The 16937-nt window shown below is 45.5% G+C and overlaps 1 protein-coding gene across 1 annotated transcript; it reads left to right on the top strand.

Moving 5' to 3' along the window:
- The first annotated feature begins 12433 nt into the window (after positions 1–12433).
- Positions 12434–16242, top strand: LOC124676801 (geraniol 8-hydroxylase-like). The gene is made up of 3 exons (XM_047212831.1): positions 12434–13062; positions 14491–14755; positions 15637–16242. The coding sequence occupies exons 1-3, from the start codon at positions 12434–12436 to the stop codon at positions 16240–16242; spliced, it is 1500 nt and encodes a 499-aa protein (XP_047068787.1).
- Positions 16243–16937: the final 695 nt, after the last annotated feature.

Genomic DNA, 16937 nt, shown 5'->3' with positions numbered 1-16937 from the left:
GTTCGTAAAAAGCATCGTCTTCAGATTTGGAGTTCCTCATAGCATTGTCACAGACAACGGCAGCAACTTTACGTCCAAGGAGTTCAAAGCATACTCGCGGTAAGTGGGCATTAAGTTGAGTTTTGCGTCCGTAGCACATCCACAGACCAATGGACAAGTCGAGAAAGCCAATGGTATCATCTGCAATGGTATCAAGAAACGATTGCTAGGCCCACTGGAAAAAGCTCGGCATACTTGGCCAGAGGAGCTGCCAAGCGTGTTGTGGAGTATCCGAACAACACCAAATACAGCGACACAGGAAACGCCGTTTTTTCTGGTCCATGGAGCCGAAGCAGTCCTGCCGATAGAAATCGAGCATAATTCCCCAAGAGTTACAGAATATAATGAAGAAATCTCGAGAAAAGCCTTGGAGGACGATGTCGATGCACTTGACGAAGCTCGAGATGAAGTTCTGTCGCGAGTCGCTAAATATCAACAGGACCTGAAGAATTACCACAGTCGAAGATTGCGGCCACGATCTTTTCACGTTGGTGATTTAGTCTTGCGACTCAATCAAAAAAGTCATGAAAAACTCGAGTCACCATGGCTTGGACCCTACATCGTCACAGAAGTCATCGAAGGAGGAGCATACAGAATCAAGGACAAGAAGACGGGGAACGTTGAGCCAAATCCTTGGAACGTGGCGCAGCTCAGGCGTTTCTACGCCTAGATAGTGAAATATAGTCTCCTTTGTAAACATACTGAAACGCCCGCGAGTTTTCAGACGCACTCTTTTCCTTTTTCGGGGCACCGAGTGGGGCTGGAGAAGGTTTTTAATGAGGCGGGCTCGCGGTGCTGCAATATAATAAAGATAGTGGAATCATATATCTTTTTCTCGACGGGTTCAGGGGCTTCCCCCTAAATGATACAATATATATATACAGTGTCGCTAAAACGCAAAAGAAGCATCCTGCCTTGGTAAAAAATACCTTGCCAAACTAAAAAGAGATATCGACAAAATAGCGATCAACAAAAAGCTCGGGGGCTCGCACCCGCAAAAAATAGTATACAATGTATATTATCTTGCCTTGGGACAACCTCGCATTATAATAAACAAAAATACTGCAATCAAAACGCCCGGGGGCTTGGCGACAAAAATAAAAATATAATGACTTTACAATATAGATCATACACACAGGATACAAACTTTGGAACAAGTTCGTCTTCAAGGATTTCCCAATATATTGTCTATGGTTAAACGCTCATTATTTACAAGCACGAGTGCTATGCTCAGCCGTAGCTACCCTTCACGAAGAATTCGGAATCCATCCGAAGAAGTTCATCCATCATATCTTCGGCAACAGGAGTAACAATGTCATCATATTTGCCGAAGTTTCTCTTCTTCTTCGACATCTTCTCCAAGCACTTTGGAACAATTTGCCCCACGCCTAACTTCGGGTAGCAGATTTTTATCATGATCATCGCAAACCTTGCGCCAGCAGCTAGTTGGGCTCGTACAAAGCCGTGGATGCGAGGAGCATCTCGAAATTTGTCCATCAACGCAGGAAGGGTCTCCGGCATCTTATTGTGAGGAAACATGGTACCATAGACCAGAGACAAAGTCCTTGTACAGAAGTCAAGATACTTGCGAACCTGAAGCGCGCGATCTTGAAATCTGAAGATTTGGCGAGTGCGTTCAGGCGTGCCCCAAAAAGTCGACCCATGTTCACGTGCAAGCCGAAGAAGAACACTGGAACGAGCCTCGACACGTTCATCTTCGCAGCAAGCATCCAAAAAAGCACCTATTGTTTCTTAAAACAAGTCAGTGGGTAATAAGGAGATAAGCAGCAAAGAAAAAGAAGAAGCGCGACAAAGATAATGAAACATACCTGCCATATCCAAGCTAGCATCTATTAACAGCTGGAGCATAGAATTTTCTCGAGACGTAGCTGCAACAGCTTCAGCAACAGCAGAGTCCTTTTCAGCGATGGCAGTTTGAGCTTGTTGGAGTGCAATTTTTTCCCTTTCAGAAGACTCTCGAGATTGTTCCATGAGCATAAGCGATTGCTTCTTCACGGATTGGAGTTGTCCTCGAAGTTCTTTCAATTCTTCTGTCAGATCCTTACTCGCAGAATCATCAACAAAATTAACAGGGACAGAGGACTTCTTCGGAAGGGACGAAGGAAAAACTTCGGAAGGACCAGGAACTGGCGTATAATTGTCAAAAATCAACTGAAAAATAGAAAAACGTCGACATCAATCATTGAGACAAAGATAGATTTCCATTAATTCTCATAATATATACATGTCTGTTACAAAAGAAGGATCCCTAGAAGACCTAATCACCGCCAGGAGGACTAAGGCGCTAGCATCAAACGATAGAAATAAAAAAGACAAGGTGGTCTACTTGACCTCCGGCTTGGATGCGCTTGGAGCAGGCGCTGGTTTAACACCAAGGAAGGAGAGGATGGGTCTTGCAGAAGGTTTGGCAGCTCTAATTAGAGATTGCCATTTCTTTGTCTCCATCTCCCCTATGTTGCCAACCTTGGACCAGTCGACGTCTTGTTGACTATTAGCAGTCAGAGCAATGGTACCTTCAACGCCAATTTTCAGGCCTTCTTGGCGAAGTTTCAGCCCAAGATCTTCGGGTCCATTGAAGGTTTTTGCGAGCTCTACAAAGTTAGGGGGAGTCTCCTTCTTCGGAAAGAAATAGGGGAAAAGCTTCAGCAAGCCAGCTTCAGCATTTTCAAGCCCGTCGCGTGCTTCATCTCCATGAATTTCGGCAAGGGTCAGCGCGTCGAGAAGCTCGTCACCCACAGGACCGTCAACCTCATATTCTTGATGCGTCCGCCCTACAAACAATCAGACAGCCGTATAAAAATAAAGACTACAGGTGAAATGCAAGATAATCCAAGGCAAATCAAAGATTCGAGAACTTACTGACAAAACGCCGACACTGCGATTCCAAGCGGGAAAGAATTTCTGCCTCTCGAGCTGATTGCTGAGTTATGTTATCACTCAATGAAGTTTCAGCTTTGTGAAGCCTCTCTCGAAGATCTTGAACGGTGGCAGCATCCTTTTCAGCTTTTTGGCAATTTTCTTCGCTCTGCTTCAACTTAACAGCAAGAGCGTCCGCACGTTTGTTGCTTTCCGCAAGATCTCCTGGAAAAATTGCGGTAGATAAATACTATGATGAAATCATGGTATACATGCAGCAACAAAACAAGACAATAATACCTTCGAGCTTCTTGGTGTAGTCACGGTACCCGACAAATTGGGTACCAAGGCGAATAAATTCTTTCATCAAAGGCTGAAAAAACGATCAAGGAGGAAAACAAAGTCAATATAACCAATATATATACGGCAAATATTCAGTATGATTGAAGTATCGAAAGATTTAAGGTTTACATCATCCAATGAAGGTGTCGAAGATCCGCCGAGGAATTGGATAGAATCTCTCGATGGTTCCATTCTCGCTCCCTTTAATGGAGAGGCTCGGGGGCTCTCCACTGGCGATGGTTGCACGATGTCTTGTTGGGGAGGAGAAGATTCATCCCCATCATGTTGAGCTTCCGACACAATCAAAGTACGCGACGTACTTGTTCGTGCAGCAGCATCAACAGCTTGTTCTTCCTCCTCATCACTACAATAAAATGGCGGCAGTATAAGAAGCAAGAGACAAGAAACATCAAAACAGGAATAGTAAGAGCAAGGAGTAACTCACGAGCTGACGAGGGCATCGGTGTATGGGTTAAAAGCTGCCTTTTTATGTGAAGGCTCAGCTTCTTCGGCTCTGGAAGTGCCGGAATCTTTTACGTCGTCTCTCTTCCTCTTTGAAGCATGAGGAAGAGAGTGTGTCGAGGCAGTGGCCTCTGAATCAGCAGAAGCTGCGGATCTATGAGAACCCGCGATTTCAGTAGCAGGGCGAGTGGTGCTTTGGTTGTCATCGTCGACAACGGCACGCTCCTCCACGTCTCCACCTTCAGGAAGAGGAGGAAGAGAAGAAAGAACAAGGTGGCCCTGAGAAAAGGAAGAATGTCGAGACAAAGGCGTTAACAAAATAGTAATCGACAAAATAACAAAGCCCGAGGAAACAAATACAGCTACAAAAAAGAAATTACCTCGGGAAGGGGGTTGGCGCTACTAAATGGCGCGACACGGCAAGAAGTAGGAATTAAATCCTTCTTGTTCAGCGATGAGATTTTGCGGATAAGTTTTTCAAAGTCCTTCAAGGGAAGATCCTTCGAGAGCCTGTCAGCATCTTCTTCACCAGCGTATTTCCGTAAGGGGTTTTTGCGAGCCCGGAGAGGCTGCACTCTAGTCCTAAGGAAATAGGCGGTAATCTCAATACCCGAAAGTTCTTTCCCGCGGGTGTTCCGTAGCTCGTGAATGCGAGTCATCGGCGCCTCTGTCGCCAATTTCTCCGCTTCGGCAGCTTCAGCATCCCAAGAACGGCGACGAAAGATTTTAGCTTCTCCGTCAAAAGGGGCGATGTTCTCTTCCGCCGGGTTGGAGCTTTCTTCATGGACGTACAGACCACTTTTTTCGCCAGCCTTGGACGGAGTCGGGAAATTTGACATCAAAATAGTCGACTTCCGACCGAACACATATAACAACGCCGCCAATATTGTAGACGACGTTGTGGTGGCTATTGCGGCGAATGCAAAAGATGCGTTTCCACAGGGCCCAATTGGGTTGGACCCCGAGAAAGCACTCACAGAGTGTGATAAAAATCGAAATGTGGAGGAGAGAGTTGGGCGTCAGATGATGCAACTGAAGACCATAGACAAAAAGGAGACCACGCAGAAATTCGTGGATTGGGGGAGAAAGTCCTCGGATGAGGTGGTCAACGAAACTGACCCGATAGTTGATTGGAGGCTTGGGGTAGCTCTCCTCCTTGGGGAACTGGAGCGCGTTCTCTTTCTTGCTGAATCCCATCTTCTTCAGCATGTTGATGTCTTGGCCTGAGATCTTGGATCTCTCCCACTCGGCACTTCCCAGATCTGTTGATGTCATCTTCGATTCTGGTGTGCTGTGTCTAGTCAAACGAGCGCGCGGCGGCATCAACGGAGCTAGCAGAGAAGGGAGAAAAGTGCTCGAGCGCTAGAGCTAATGGGAGCAAGAGGGTAGTTGCAGCGGAGGAGCAGAGGTGCGGCGTGAGCGAAAGTGCTCAAGGAGGAAGACGATGGCTTTATATAGCAGTGTGCCGGATCGTCGCAACCGTTGGATTGGCAAAAGTAAGGACGCAGATGGCAACCACGTGGACAAGGGGTAAAAGTGTATTTTTACCGAGAAGTGAAAAGGCAGGAGATACAGTAATAGTGCCAGAAAAAGCGGAGGACGTGTGTCCCCCACTTGCACGACGTGTCCGTTAGATCAGGAATTGGGACCCACAAGGCAGTGAAAGAGGCGACAATGGTCAGTTTCCAAAATAGAAATCGTGGCTATCATCAGCAACGATGTCATCAAGGTAAAAGAAGAGCTCGATTATGAAGCTTGCAGAGATTATCGACACGCAAGGATACTTCGGCAGCCTTTGTTCAAATACAAGGTTTTGCCCTAATGCTCGGGGGCTACTTTCAGAAAAAATAAAAATTTCGAGTATGGTAAAATAAAAAATGGCGAGAGCCTATGACCAAATGCAAGCATTTGTTCATAGCCTCGGGGGCTACTCCCATCGGGAGCGCTGGTCGCGCACCCGATAAATATAAAACTATCGAGAAGGATTATAAATATAGCGACAACGGATACTAATCTGTGGAGCCTACACCCAAGCACAAGTCCTTGGATGTAGCCTCGGGGGCTACTCCCATCGGGAACGCTGTTCGCGTGCCCGATGAATTTTTATCAAAATAAAAACAGAAGTGAGTATATTTCGAGTTATACAGATAACTCTACATATACTCCCATCGGGAAGACAAAAATAAGTCATCAAATATGACTCAATAAAATGTGCTATTCCAAAGCCGAAAAGCACTCGACAATATATTCTCAGAACGCCAAAGTTGCGATCAATTTCTGAATGCCGCAAATTTGCGAAGGTAAGACCCCAGATCCGTTCTGCTGGGCGTGGCATCGCCGAAGACTCAGCGCTCGCTACTTTTATCCGTATCAACAGATACGAAGAAAAATCCTAACGGACGCGTTAGGTACTCGATAAATTTGACCGGGACTCGACGGAATGGTAAGACCTTAAGCGGCACCTGTCGAAGTTTACACCGTATCCCGAGATCATGTCCGGGGACGTGATCTTGAAGTAGGTTTTTGCGGATTGCCACTAGAGCGAGTTAACTAGTACACGATCCGTCAGATGAACTAGCCCCAACTACCATTATCCCTGTACAATATAGAATTTTATGTGAAGAAGTATGAAAAAGTTAAAGCTCTCGAATAAAAATAAACGGTGGAGATTTTCCCTGACTCTGCGATTCAAGGAAAATCTCGGGGGCTACTGACATAGGCATCCCAAATGGGCCTGCCGAAGATAGTACCCGGGGTTTAATGAAGGCCCACTACTCGGAGAATAAGAAGATTCGGAGGCCCAAGATATATTAAGGAAAGATAGAGTTGTAATAGGAAGTATTATTTATAATCTGGCGGGATGAGTTAGAAACTGTCCCGGACTCTGTAAACTTGTGTATTACGAAACCCTCGGCTCCACCTCCTATATAAGGGGGGGTCGAGGGACAAAGAAAGGACCGAATCTATTGTCAACAGAACCCTAGTTTTCATAATCGTCGAGTACTTTTCGGCTGAAACCTTCGAGATCTACTTGCCCTCTACTTCTAACAAAACCCTAGTCTACAATATGTAGGCATTGACAAAGTAATCCTTTGTCAGTCAGACACACAATTACAAAATTGAAAAATTAATCAATGCCTATATTATACTATATAAACGTACTAGCAATTAACTAGTTCTTCTAGAAAACATAATTGATTGCATAGATTGTAAGCATGTGTTGCAGTGGATAGTAGTGGTCACATGTTTAGTCTAACCAATTGTTGCTAGATCAGAGCTACCCTCCTATTTAAAAATTTAGTGACTAGGCCTCAAACGCCAAGGACAACCGTCAAGTTGGAAAAGTCTTGTTCTTGACGACTTTACCTTTCCGTGCCAAATATTAGATCGAGTATGGAGATATTGAGCGCAAGCAACATGTACGTCACACATAAGAATCCATCCGAGTCCCCTAGTCGGTGTCGGCTTTGTTTTATACTACGTATCTGTTATTTCTCTGCTAGTTGTGCTTGACAAATGGATAAATCAGAATTTGGATGTCTTAAAAACATTATTGATGGAGTTTTACTTGTGTGGACGAACGAGAAATGTTTGAGGATCTTTTTTTCCTTCATTTATTCGGGAAACTTGATTTAATATTCCACTGCTAGTGATTGAGGTGTACATGCGTTTAAATATTACTTGAGTACGAAGTCAGAACCTCATTAGCAGCCAGGCTGATCACATGATGTGAATGATTATTTTTAGGAGCTTTAGTTAACTCTTATCCAACGAAGACTTTGAAAGTTGGCATGTTCAATAAAATTCATTTTTAATAAACTGGATGTCGGGTTCCAACATTTGTACCACATTGGTTCAGTTGCTTTGACGAGCTAACCAACTACGTGGTATTATTTAAATAATTTAACTCTGGATACTGGAGCTTGTGTATCACAGTCGTGACCCTCATTGGACAACCATGTGTAGGGCTGGACATAAAGCTCGAAGTCAGGGAGCTTAACCAGCGCTCATTTACTTAAATCGTTTGAGTTAATTTGGCTCGTTTTCTTAACAAATAGAGCTAAATATTATTTTTTACTCATTAACACAAATAAGCTAAACAATCAAGCCAATAAGTTTTGTGAGCTACTCGTTAAACTCGCTAACAACCAAGAGTTTGCAAGTATATATATTGATCTATCTTAGGCTCAGTTCTTTTGAAGCTTCTAGGCAGCTTAGAGGTTGAAATAAGCTTAAGCCTAAAAGATCTCGTTTTTAAGCCGTTTTATGGGACAACCAATTTCAGAGAATTCTTCACGATTTGGGGAAGCCACCATACCCCAGCTTTCCACAGCTTCCCGAGCTCCCACCGAAACGTTATATTACAATGACCCTATGCCTGCATGTAATTACGGAAGAATGCCACCGAAGGAGGCCGCAGCGGACCGAAGCGTTTTCCCCGCGAGGCCACGAGCCCACGACTCGTTCTTTCTTGTCTGCCTGGCGATATGGTTTCGCCCGTGAGCGCCGCCGCTTCCTCTCACCACTCCGGTCGCGGCCTCCCTGCCCCCTGCCCTGCCGTCCCCCAGCCTCCTGCGCCGCCGCCAGATCCTTCCTGGTGCTGCCCCCGTTCCGTTCCATGGCGGAAGGATAGGCCGTGGCCAGCCGATCTCGTTGGCCTGGATCGAGCCGCCTTGAGCTCGTTGACCTGGGCTTGATTCGGTGCGGCCGTTCCGCCGGCGATCCGTCTCCGGCCGCACTAGTTCTCCCGCCGCCGCTCACCTTAACGCCCGCCTGCTGAAGGGCAACAACGACTCCACGGACGGGTACAATTCTCTGACGCATTAGACTGGTGCTGCTTCCTCCAACGGCCTCCTCAAGCCAGAGTCTCTACTGCTCAAGCTCCGGTCTCGGTTGACCTGCACTGGCCGAGCACGAGCGGAGGTACTGCTTATTCCCCCGGTTCAAGTCCGACAAGAGCGAGTTGATTCGCCTCTGCTAATCTGCTGACCTGCACGACCACACCAAGCAGAGGTTTCAAGTAAATAACAAACGGAGAAGTGCTCTACGTGAAGTCTGCAAGCCAAGTTCTGATACTAGTCAAGATCGATGTGATATTTTGTAGTCTTGATCTCAGATGTGAGCGATTAGAATTGATGATTTTTTTTATATGTACCATCAGCTTGCTTGTAGCGCGTAGAATTTGCATGCTGTTGATGTTGGACAGCAAGTGATGACAGGACGCATATTCTAATTGAATTCTGCTCATATGTAGTATCTTTGTTAAGTAATAACGGAAAATAATTTCTAGGGTATTACGGACATTTCATGGTACAACTCATACAATAAGCTAGGACAGCGGAAGCTAAAAAGAACTGGACTCTAGCTTCTCATGAGCTTAAATTCACCATAGTTTTTCTGGACAGCTCAAATGGAAGTGGCTTATGTACAAGCCGTAGCTGAAAAGAACTGAGCCTTAAGAGACTACCCAATCTTAGGTGACTTGACCAACTATATATGGCAAACAACAAAGCCCATCCCATAAGAGACCGAGCATTCCTCATAATGATCATTGCTTTTACTTGTATCTTCCTTATCTCATGTTCTCATCTTCTCAAACCCCCAGCAGCGTCCCGCTAGGTATCTGTTGACCGCATCCCGTTCACAGATGCTGGCCTCCTAACTCTTGATGCAGTAACCATATTTTGTTAAGTTGCTAGCTTAGATTTTTTCCTCAACGTTAAGCGTGCGTGATCCTTGACGATTTTCAATGAGACTTTTAGCTCGTTAATATGAGCTTAACGATCCGAGTCTTAACGATCACGAGCCCTAATGAGCCGAGCCTTAATGAGCTTAGCAACTCGTTAGTCTAGCCTTAACCATGTGGCCATCACCGAAACAAAATAATTCAGATTGAATACAGTACGTATACAAATCTCGAAAGCATTGAGCTCCAAGTCAAATAAACAGATCTTGTTTTAATAACAGAAGGAGCAGTTGTTGCAGTCATGGAAGAGGTTAAGTAGTACTCTCTCATTCCTAATTTAGGATGCATATAATTTTTGGGTAAAGAAAAAAATTAAATTATGATTAATTATGCAGTAATAAAGCAAAAAAACATACATAATAAAAAACGTAAAAATCTATAATAACAAACTCACACAATATGCAAGTATATATATTTCACGATGGTTCTAACATTATTGCTTTAAGGTTGTAAAAGCTGGAATATTTTTGTATATAGTTGGCTAAACTTTAACAAGTTTAACTTTAACTAAAATCTGTATGCATCGTATTTTGGGAAGGAGGGAGTACTATTCCAGCCTGCAATATTTTTCGCTCAATCTCTAGTTATGTCATAATTTTTCATTTGCATTATTTTAAGTGAAGTGTCAAGAAAGATATCACTTACTGGAGAAGATAGCGATGTCACATACAATGTATGGGTACCCTGGAGCTGCCCATACCCTTACCAGTCCACCCCGAGCTTACCCATACCCTTACCAGTCCACCCGAGCTTACCCATCACCGCCACCTGTTCGTGTCGATTGGTACAATGTTTTTCCCGATATGGGTAAATGGGTACCTGCAGGTTTATAGAAAACAACATCACATAATTATGAATTCCACAACATATTGTAAAAAATTGCACTAACTCATAAATAGTAACACTTGGCCATAGACATAAACACATCACAAATGATAAACAACAAAACATCATCAATCTTTACAAACTCACGGCAGTGTATATAGAGTTAATTGGACCTACCACGAAATATAGAGGTAGCTTGACGCCTTGACCCCAATATGCCTTTTGGCCTCCGGTTTTCTATACTGTACTAGTGTAATTAAGTAAAGTACAGCACATAGGAAAAGGAGGCGTGCTTTTTTTTTCCCCCTTTTTTTTTTGAAATAGAGACAGAACCCCAGCCTACTGGTGCATATGGCTTTAGTTATTAAATTATTTATCAAGATCTGAGAAAGATCATACATTAAAAATTCAAAGCCCACACAACACCTATAGATTCGACAATGAGATAAGATCATGCCAACAAGACTTTATTCCCTGAAACACGAAAATCTCCCATCAATTAGGGATGGGAACATCACATACCCTGAGACAACCACTGAACAAAACGGGAGCACACATCCGATCTAGCAGACTCATAGTGAGCAGCTCATGCACATAATACAGAAGTTTCGCCACCATCAAACCGCCAAGAAACCTTCAGGATAAAGATCCGCAAAAAATATGTCGTTCCTATCGTCAACGACACCATGACGCCAGACAATGCCCCGTCCCTTCATCTGTCGAACATCACGCGACCACCGCCAAGACCCCGCTGTGCCACGTCGCCGAGACTCACCGTCGTCGATTCGCTAGAAACAACACTGCTCCACCAAGAAACCAAACCACAAGTCACTCACGAGATGCACATGCCCCAAGGGGATGGGGGGGGGGGGGACGAAGTATAGGAGTAGCCATCATCCGATCCATAGATCCAGGGTTTCCCTGGAGGGTAGCGGAAGGAGCTAGGAGCTTCACCTCAATGATGCCTTCAAGAACGCACAAGGCGACGCCATCACCGGCTCCAGCCAACGCTGAAACCTAGAGCTTTCACCCGGATCTGCCACACCAATAATCCATGTCGTCACTTGAACACCGGAGCGACCAAGCCGACCACCTTCGGCGGAAGGAGGAGGCCACCCCACATCTACCCCATAACGAGACCTCTGACGCCATCAACTCCGGAGCAAAATCCCCTCACCAGGACGATAGCAAGCACCGCCTGATGGAATTATTGAAGAGATCACATCCGAAGGAGGGACACTAGAGGACCCACCACCATCCTCCCATCGTGGTCGCGCTGCCCGATCTGCCGAGCGAGAGGATCCTGCCGCCAGCCACTATCGAGCGACTCTAATCGTCATCCGGCCACCATGGCCTTCTGTGAACGGTTCGTCGAGCGCCAAGAGGCATGCCTTGCTCTCTCGGGGAAATATTGGAATGACATCCATTCACTACAGGAAAACGGTGTGGTGCCGATGGTGATTGTCATCGATGTAGCCTCTAAAACCGTCGGCATAGGGCTACGTCGACAGTGACCCTCGGCGCAATATCGTCGGCAACGCTGTCTGCCGACACAGCCAAAAAACCGTCGGCATAGCTTCACTGTCGGCATAGGTAGGTGTACGGACGGTGTATCCTGGTCGTCGGCAGCACGCGGCCGTTGGCGCGCCGTCGCTAATGGAACTGGGCTAATGGCGGGGAGGACCTATGCCGATGGTTAAACCGTCAGCATAGCTCGAGGACAAAACGGCCAGTCACTTGGAGTCGCAGTGGCGCGTCGAAGCCCGACGGTGGAAGCTGCGGCGACGGTGACTCTCGGCGTAGAAGGAGCTATGCCGACATTGAAGATGTGTCGATGGTTTTGTTACAGCCCTCGACGTCCGTGGACTACGCCGACGGCCCCGGTCTTTGGCTGTCAGCATAGCTCCAGGCACCACACCGTTTTCCTGTAGTGATTGATGCATCGCTCCTGACCTGAACCTGCTTTTCCCATGGAACGATCGAGCACAAGGCTTCTTGGGGATGATCATGCCTCCTAGAGTCTGAATTTAAGCAGAACATGAACGAGCCCAACCTCCATATATACATAGTCCGCCCATATACTCCCGTACTGTCACGCACCCCTTCTGGTCACTGTTGACCTGAACAGAAACAAGCAGTACGATGTCTTCCCTTCTTGCCTGGCTGCCATGGCTTGTCGTCTACCTCCTCTGCCTCTACCTTCTGGACCTCCTCGCCCACAGGCGCCGCCACCTTCCTCCAGGCCCCATCCCTCTGCCCCTCATCGGCAGCGTCCACCTTATCGGCGACCAGCCGCACCGCTCGCTCGCCCGCCTCGCCAGGACCTACGGCCCGCTCATGTCCCTCCGCTTGGGCGCGGTCACCACGGTGGTCGCCTCCTCCCCGGACGCGGCCCGCGAGATACTGCAGAAGCACGACGCCGTCTTGTCCGCCCGGTTCGTAGGCGACGTCGTCGGCGACCACGCCAGGTACTCGGTCGCCTCGCTCCCCATCGGACCGCGGTGGCGCTCGCTGCGCAAGATCATGTCCACGGAGCTCTTCGCCCCGCACCGGCTCGATGCGCTCCAGGGCCTCCGGAGCGACAAGGTGCGGGAGCTCGCGGCCCACATCGCCCGGCTGTCGCGCGATGGCACGGCGGTGGACGTCGGGCGCGTGGCGTTCGCGACCAGCCTGAACCTCCTCTCGTGTACCATCTTCTCGCGAGACCTGACAAGCCTCGATGACCATGGCGGGTCCAAGGAGTTCCAGGTGCTGGTGGGTGAGATCATGGAGTCACTAGTAGAAAAAAGGGCTTCCGTCCAGCCCTATTAGTCCCGGAATTATTCGAACCGCAACTAAAGGGGGCTTTAGTCGCGGTTCGGGAGGCGACCCGCGGCTAATGCTCCAACCGCGACGAAAGGGTACCCCTTTAGTCGCGGTTGGTAACACCAACCGGGACTAAAGGGCTATGGAGGGAAGCGGCCGGCGGAAAAACCTTTAGTCGCGGTTGGGGACACCAACCGCGACTAAAGGGCTTTAGTCGCGGTTGATGTCCCCAACCGCGACTAAAGGTTTTTCCGCATTTTTCACTCCCCACGCACCCTGCACCCCCCCCTTGGATCGCCTTTTTTTGCTTTGTAAAATACAAAAGAAAATGATAGAAAATTCAAAAAAAAATTGTTTTCAGATTCTTGTATGTTATGCAACCTACTATTCGGAGAAATTAAGAAATTCGAATTTTCACTTTTTTTGCAAAAAAAGTTTAAAAAATGGTAAAACCGCAATAACTTTTGCATACGACGTCGGAAAAAAACGTATAATATATCAAAAAAATCCTGGGAAAAAGTTACATCCGAATTCACCGGGGTTTACCCGGTTAGCCAATTTTTAGATTCTCAAAATTCCAAATGGAAATATGAAAGCAGGAAGATTTTAGTTTTTGCCAGAAATTCCGTATTTTATATTTTTTTAAAATTTTAAATTAATAATTGCATCTTGCATAAAGATTACTATTACTTAAACATAAAGTTAGTCAATTTTTAGATTTTCAAAATTTCAGGTTTTAGGTTTGGCAAAAAAATAATTAAAAAATTTAAAATTAATTATAATATAAATTTAAAAAGTTAATATTTATTTATTTATTCAAGATTATTATTACATCATTACTTTTGTTTATTAAAATAATTATTTGGCATTCAAACAATAAAGAAGTGTGACATCGACCAACATGTTAATAGGATTGATATAATACTAGTATCAACAACATGCGGGTGAAGCACTTGGAAGGAGGATGGGAAAGGAACTTGGAAGTTAAGCGTGCTAGTGATGGAGTAGTGGGAGGATGGGTGACCAAGCGGGAAGTGCGACCACATGTAAGAAATTTGACTAGAGATTAAGTGTAGTTAGTGACTAAACTTGGCCAATAACTGAAATACTAGAAATTCTGAAGAAAAAAATGAAAAAAAGGAATGAAAAATAATTAGAAAACCAAATGGATTAAAATTTTTTTAACGAAATAGCCTTTAGTCGCGGTTGGTGTTACAAACCGGGACTAAAGGTCCTTCACCCTGGCGCACGCCAGCCGCCCACGTGGACGGCCTTTAGTCGCGGTTCGTAGAACGACCGCGACTAAGAGAGCGCTTAGTCGCGCTTCCTAGTCGTGGTTGCGCGAATCGCGACTAATGGAAGCTACGGGCGCGACCGAGCTCTCTTTCTACCAGTGAGTGCGGAGCCTGCCCCAACGTGTCCGACTTCTTCCCGGTGCTCGCGTGGGCGGACCTGCAGGGGCTGCGACGGCGGTTGGCGCGGCTGCTCGCGCGGATGCACCTCCTGTTCAACGCCGAGGTGGACCGGAGGCTGCGGGGCCGCGAGGCCGGAGAGCCCAGGAAGGAGCACGACGATTTCCTCGATGTGCTGCTCGACGTCGCGGCGCGTGACGGCGCCAAGGCCGACCTGGACCGCGACACGCTCAGGGCGCTGTTCACGGTAACGATCGAATTCATTTCACTGCAGCCGGGTGCCGTGATCGAATTCAAGATATTCTCTTCTTTTGCGTGAAAAAATTCGAATTCGAAGATATTCAAGATTTGATACTCCCATGAATAAGATTATTCTCGTTTTTTCGTGTTTTATCTTTTACTAAAAGTTAATCTTTGTATGTAAAAAAAGATATAAACTGGTATCACTAAAAGTTTTTTTAATGCGATTACCTAGATACTATTGTTCAATTTGTTTGGTCAAATTTCGTATTGAAATACGCGTGCGCCTTATTCATAAAAACAGAACGGAGGTAGTATGTTAATATGCAAATTAAAATATTAGTGGAAGGTAGGAATACTCTATATTCTTGCCCGAAGCGGTACATAATTAGAATGAACTTAATGAAAAATTGTTGTACTAGCCAATTTTGAACCAAAAGTCTGAACTGATGGAAAGAGACTAGGCAGTGTATTTATATTTAACACTCCCCCTATGTCTAGGCTATTTTAGTCGATAGCGTGGGTTCAGTGTAAACCGCAGATTTTTTCTTTCCGTTTTGTTTTAGAACAGCGTATGAAGGGTCTTGAACTTGAGACCTTTGGCTCTGATACCACGAAATATTGCTGCACTAGCCAATTAAACCAAAATTCAAACTGATGGAAAGAGACTATGCAGTGTATTTATATTCAACACTTGAAAACCTATACTATGTTCTTATTGTAATTTACCAAAGATTTCAGTACATTTGGTAAGTTATTATGCGACCATCACTAACTATTTTCTTATTTCAAAACACATATTATGTTTTGTGACCATCACTTACTATTCAACACTTCAAAACATGTACTATGTTCTTATTTCAAAACACATATTATGTTTTGTTGTAGGATTTGTTTCTAGCGGGGAGTGATTCGAGCTCTAGTGTGGTGGAATGGGCAATGACGGAGCTTCTTCGTAACCCAACATCAATGGTCAAAATTCACGAGGAGCTCACACAAGTCATTGGCTCAACAAGAAGCATGAAAGAATCTGACATCGACCTGTTGCCCTACCTCCAAGCCGTGGTCAAGGAAACCTTCCGGTTGCATCCTCCGGGCCCATTGATGTTACCACAACAGGCGCAAGCGACCGTAAGAGTCGCAGGTTATATTGTGCCCCAAGGTGCACGGGTGATGGTGAATTTGTGGGCGATAGGTCGAGACGAAAGCATATGGCCAGAACCAGACAAATTCATGCCAGAGAGGTTTTTAGGGAAGACGATGGACTTTAGAGGTGCAGATTTTGAGCTCGTTCCGTTCGGTGCGGGGCGTCGGATATGCCCTGGGTTGCCATTGGCGATCAAGGTAGTGCACTTGGTCCTCGCTACATTGTTGAATGAGTTTGAGTGGAGGCTGCCGCTAGAGGTGGAGAGGACCGGCATTGATATGGGTGAGAAGTTTGGTGTGACACTCACCAAAGCTGTTTCGCTATGCGCTATAGCTACACCGATTTGAGCAACATTTTGTTATAATGTTTCATCTTAGTTTGTGTTTTAACCCAGTACATGCTTTAAACATTAAAATGGTGGTTTGCATTTATAGTATGTGTAAAAATGTATCATGCATGTGATTTCAAATTAACCCACAAGTCCACAACCATGGATGTTGCAATAGTAAACACCATGTGTCTTGACACTAAATGAAGTTATGCATTGCCATAGGTAAAGAGCAATGTCTTTAATTGCACTAAGTGAATCTCTTGTTGAAGTGGCAAACCCTAGAAGAGGAGAAGAAGAAGGGCAAAAAGAAAAGTAAGTGGTAACAAGTGGACCCAGGATGTTAGACTTGCTATGATGTTGAAGGGTTTGTGTGAATAATTTACGTTGTTATGCTTTTTTGTGAAAACAAACTTTCTCCAGGACTTGTGATCCCGTGTAATTCACTCTTGATCTAGATTTGGAGGAGTCATGACACATGCAAAAAAGAACCCACACACCATGATCAATAGAGAACCAATTCGAAGGACATGAAACACCGTTGAATATTTGACCGAACTAGGATAGCATATATCCACAATCATTATTGTAACCATCTATATATTATAAGATAAGTTTGTGTGCGGGGCCAAACCTATAACAGTACCTCAATTATGCTACTCCCTCCGCTCGATTATACTTGTGGCGGGTTTGGTTCAAATTTAAACCACAACA

The sequence above is a fragment of the Lolium rigidum genome, chromosome 1, assembly GCF_022539505.1.
Source record: "Lolium rigidum isolate FL_2022 chromosome 1, APGP_CSIRO_Lrig_0.1, whole genome shotgun sequence".
In the NCBI taxonomy this organism is placed as follows: domain Eukaryota; kingdom Viridiplantae; phylum Streptophyta; class Magnoliopsida; order Poales; family Poaceae; genus Lolium; species Lolium rigidum.
The sequence above is the reverse complement of the archived record's forward strand: the minus strand, read 5'-3'. Positions and strand labels throughout refer to the sequence as shown.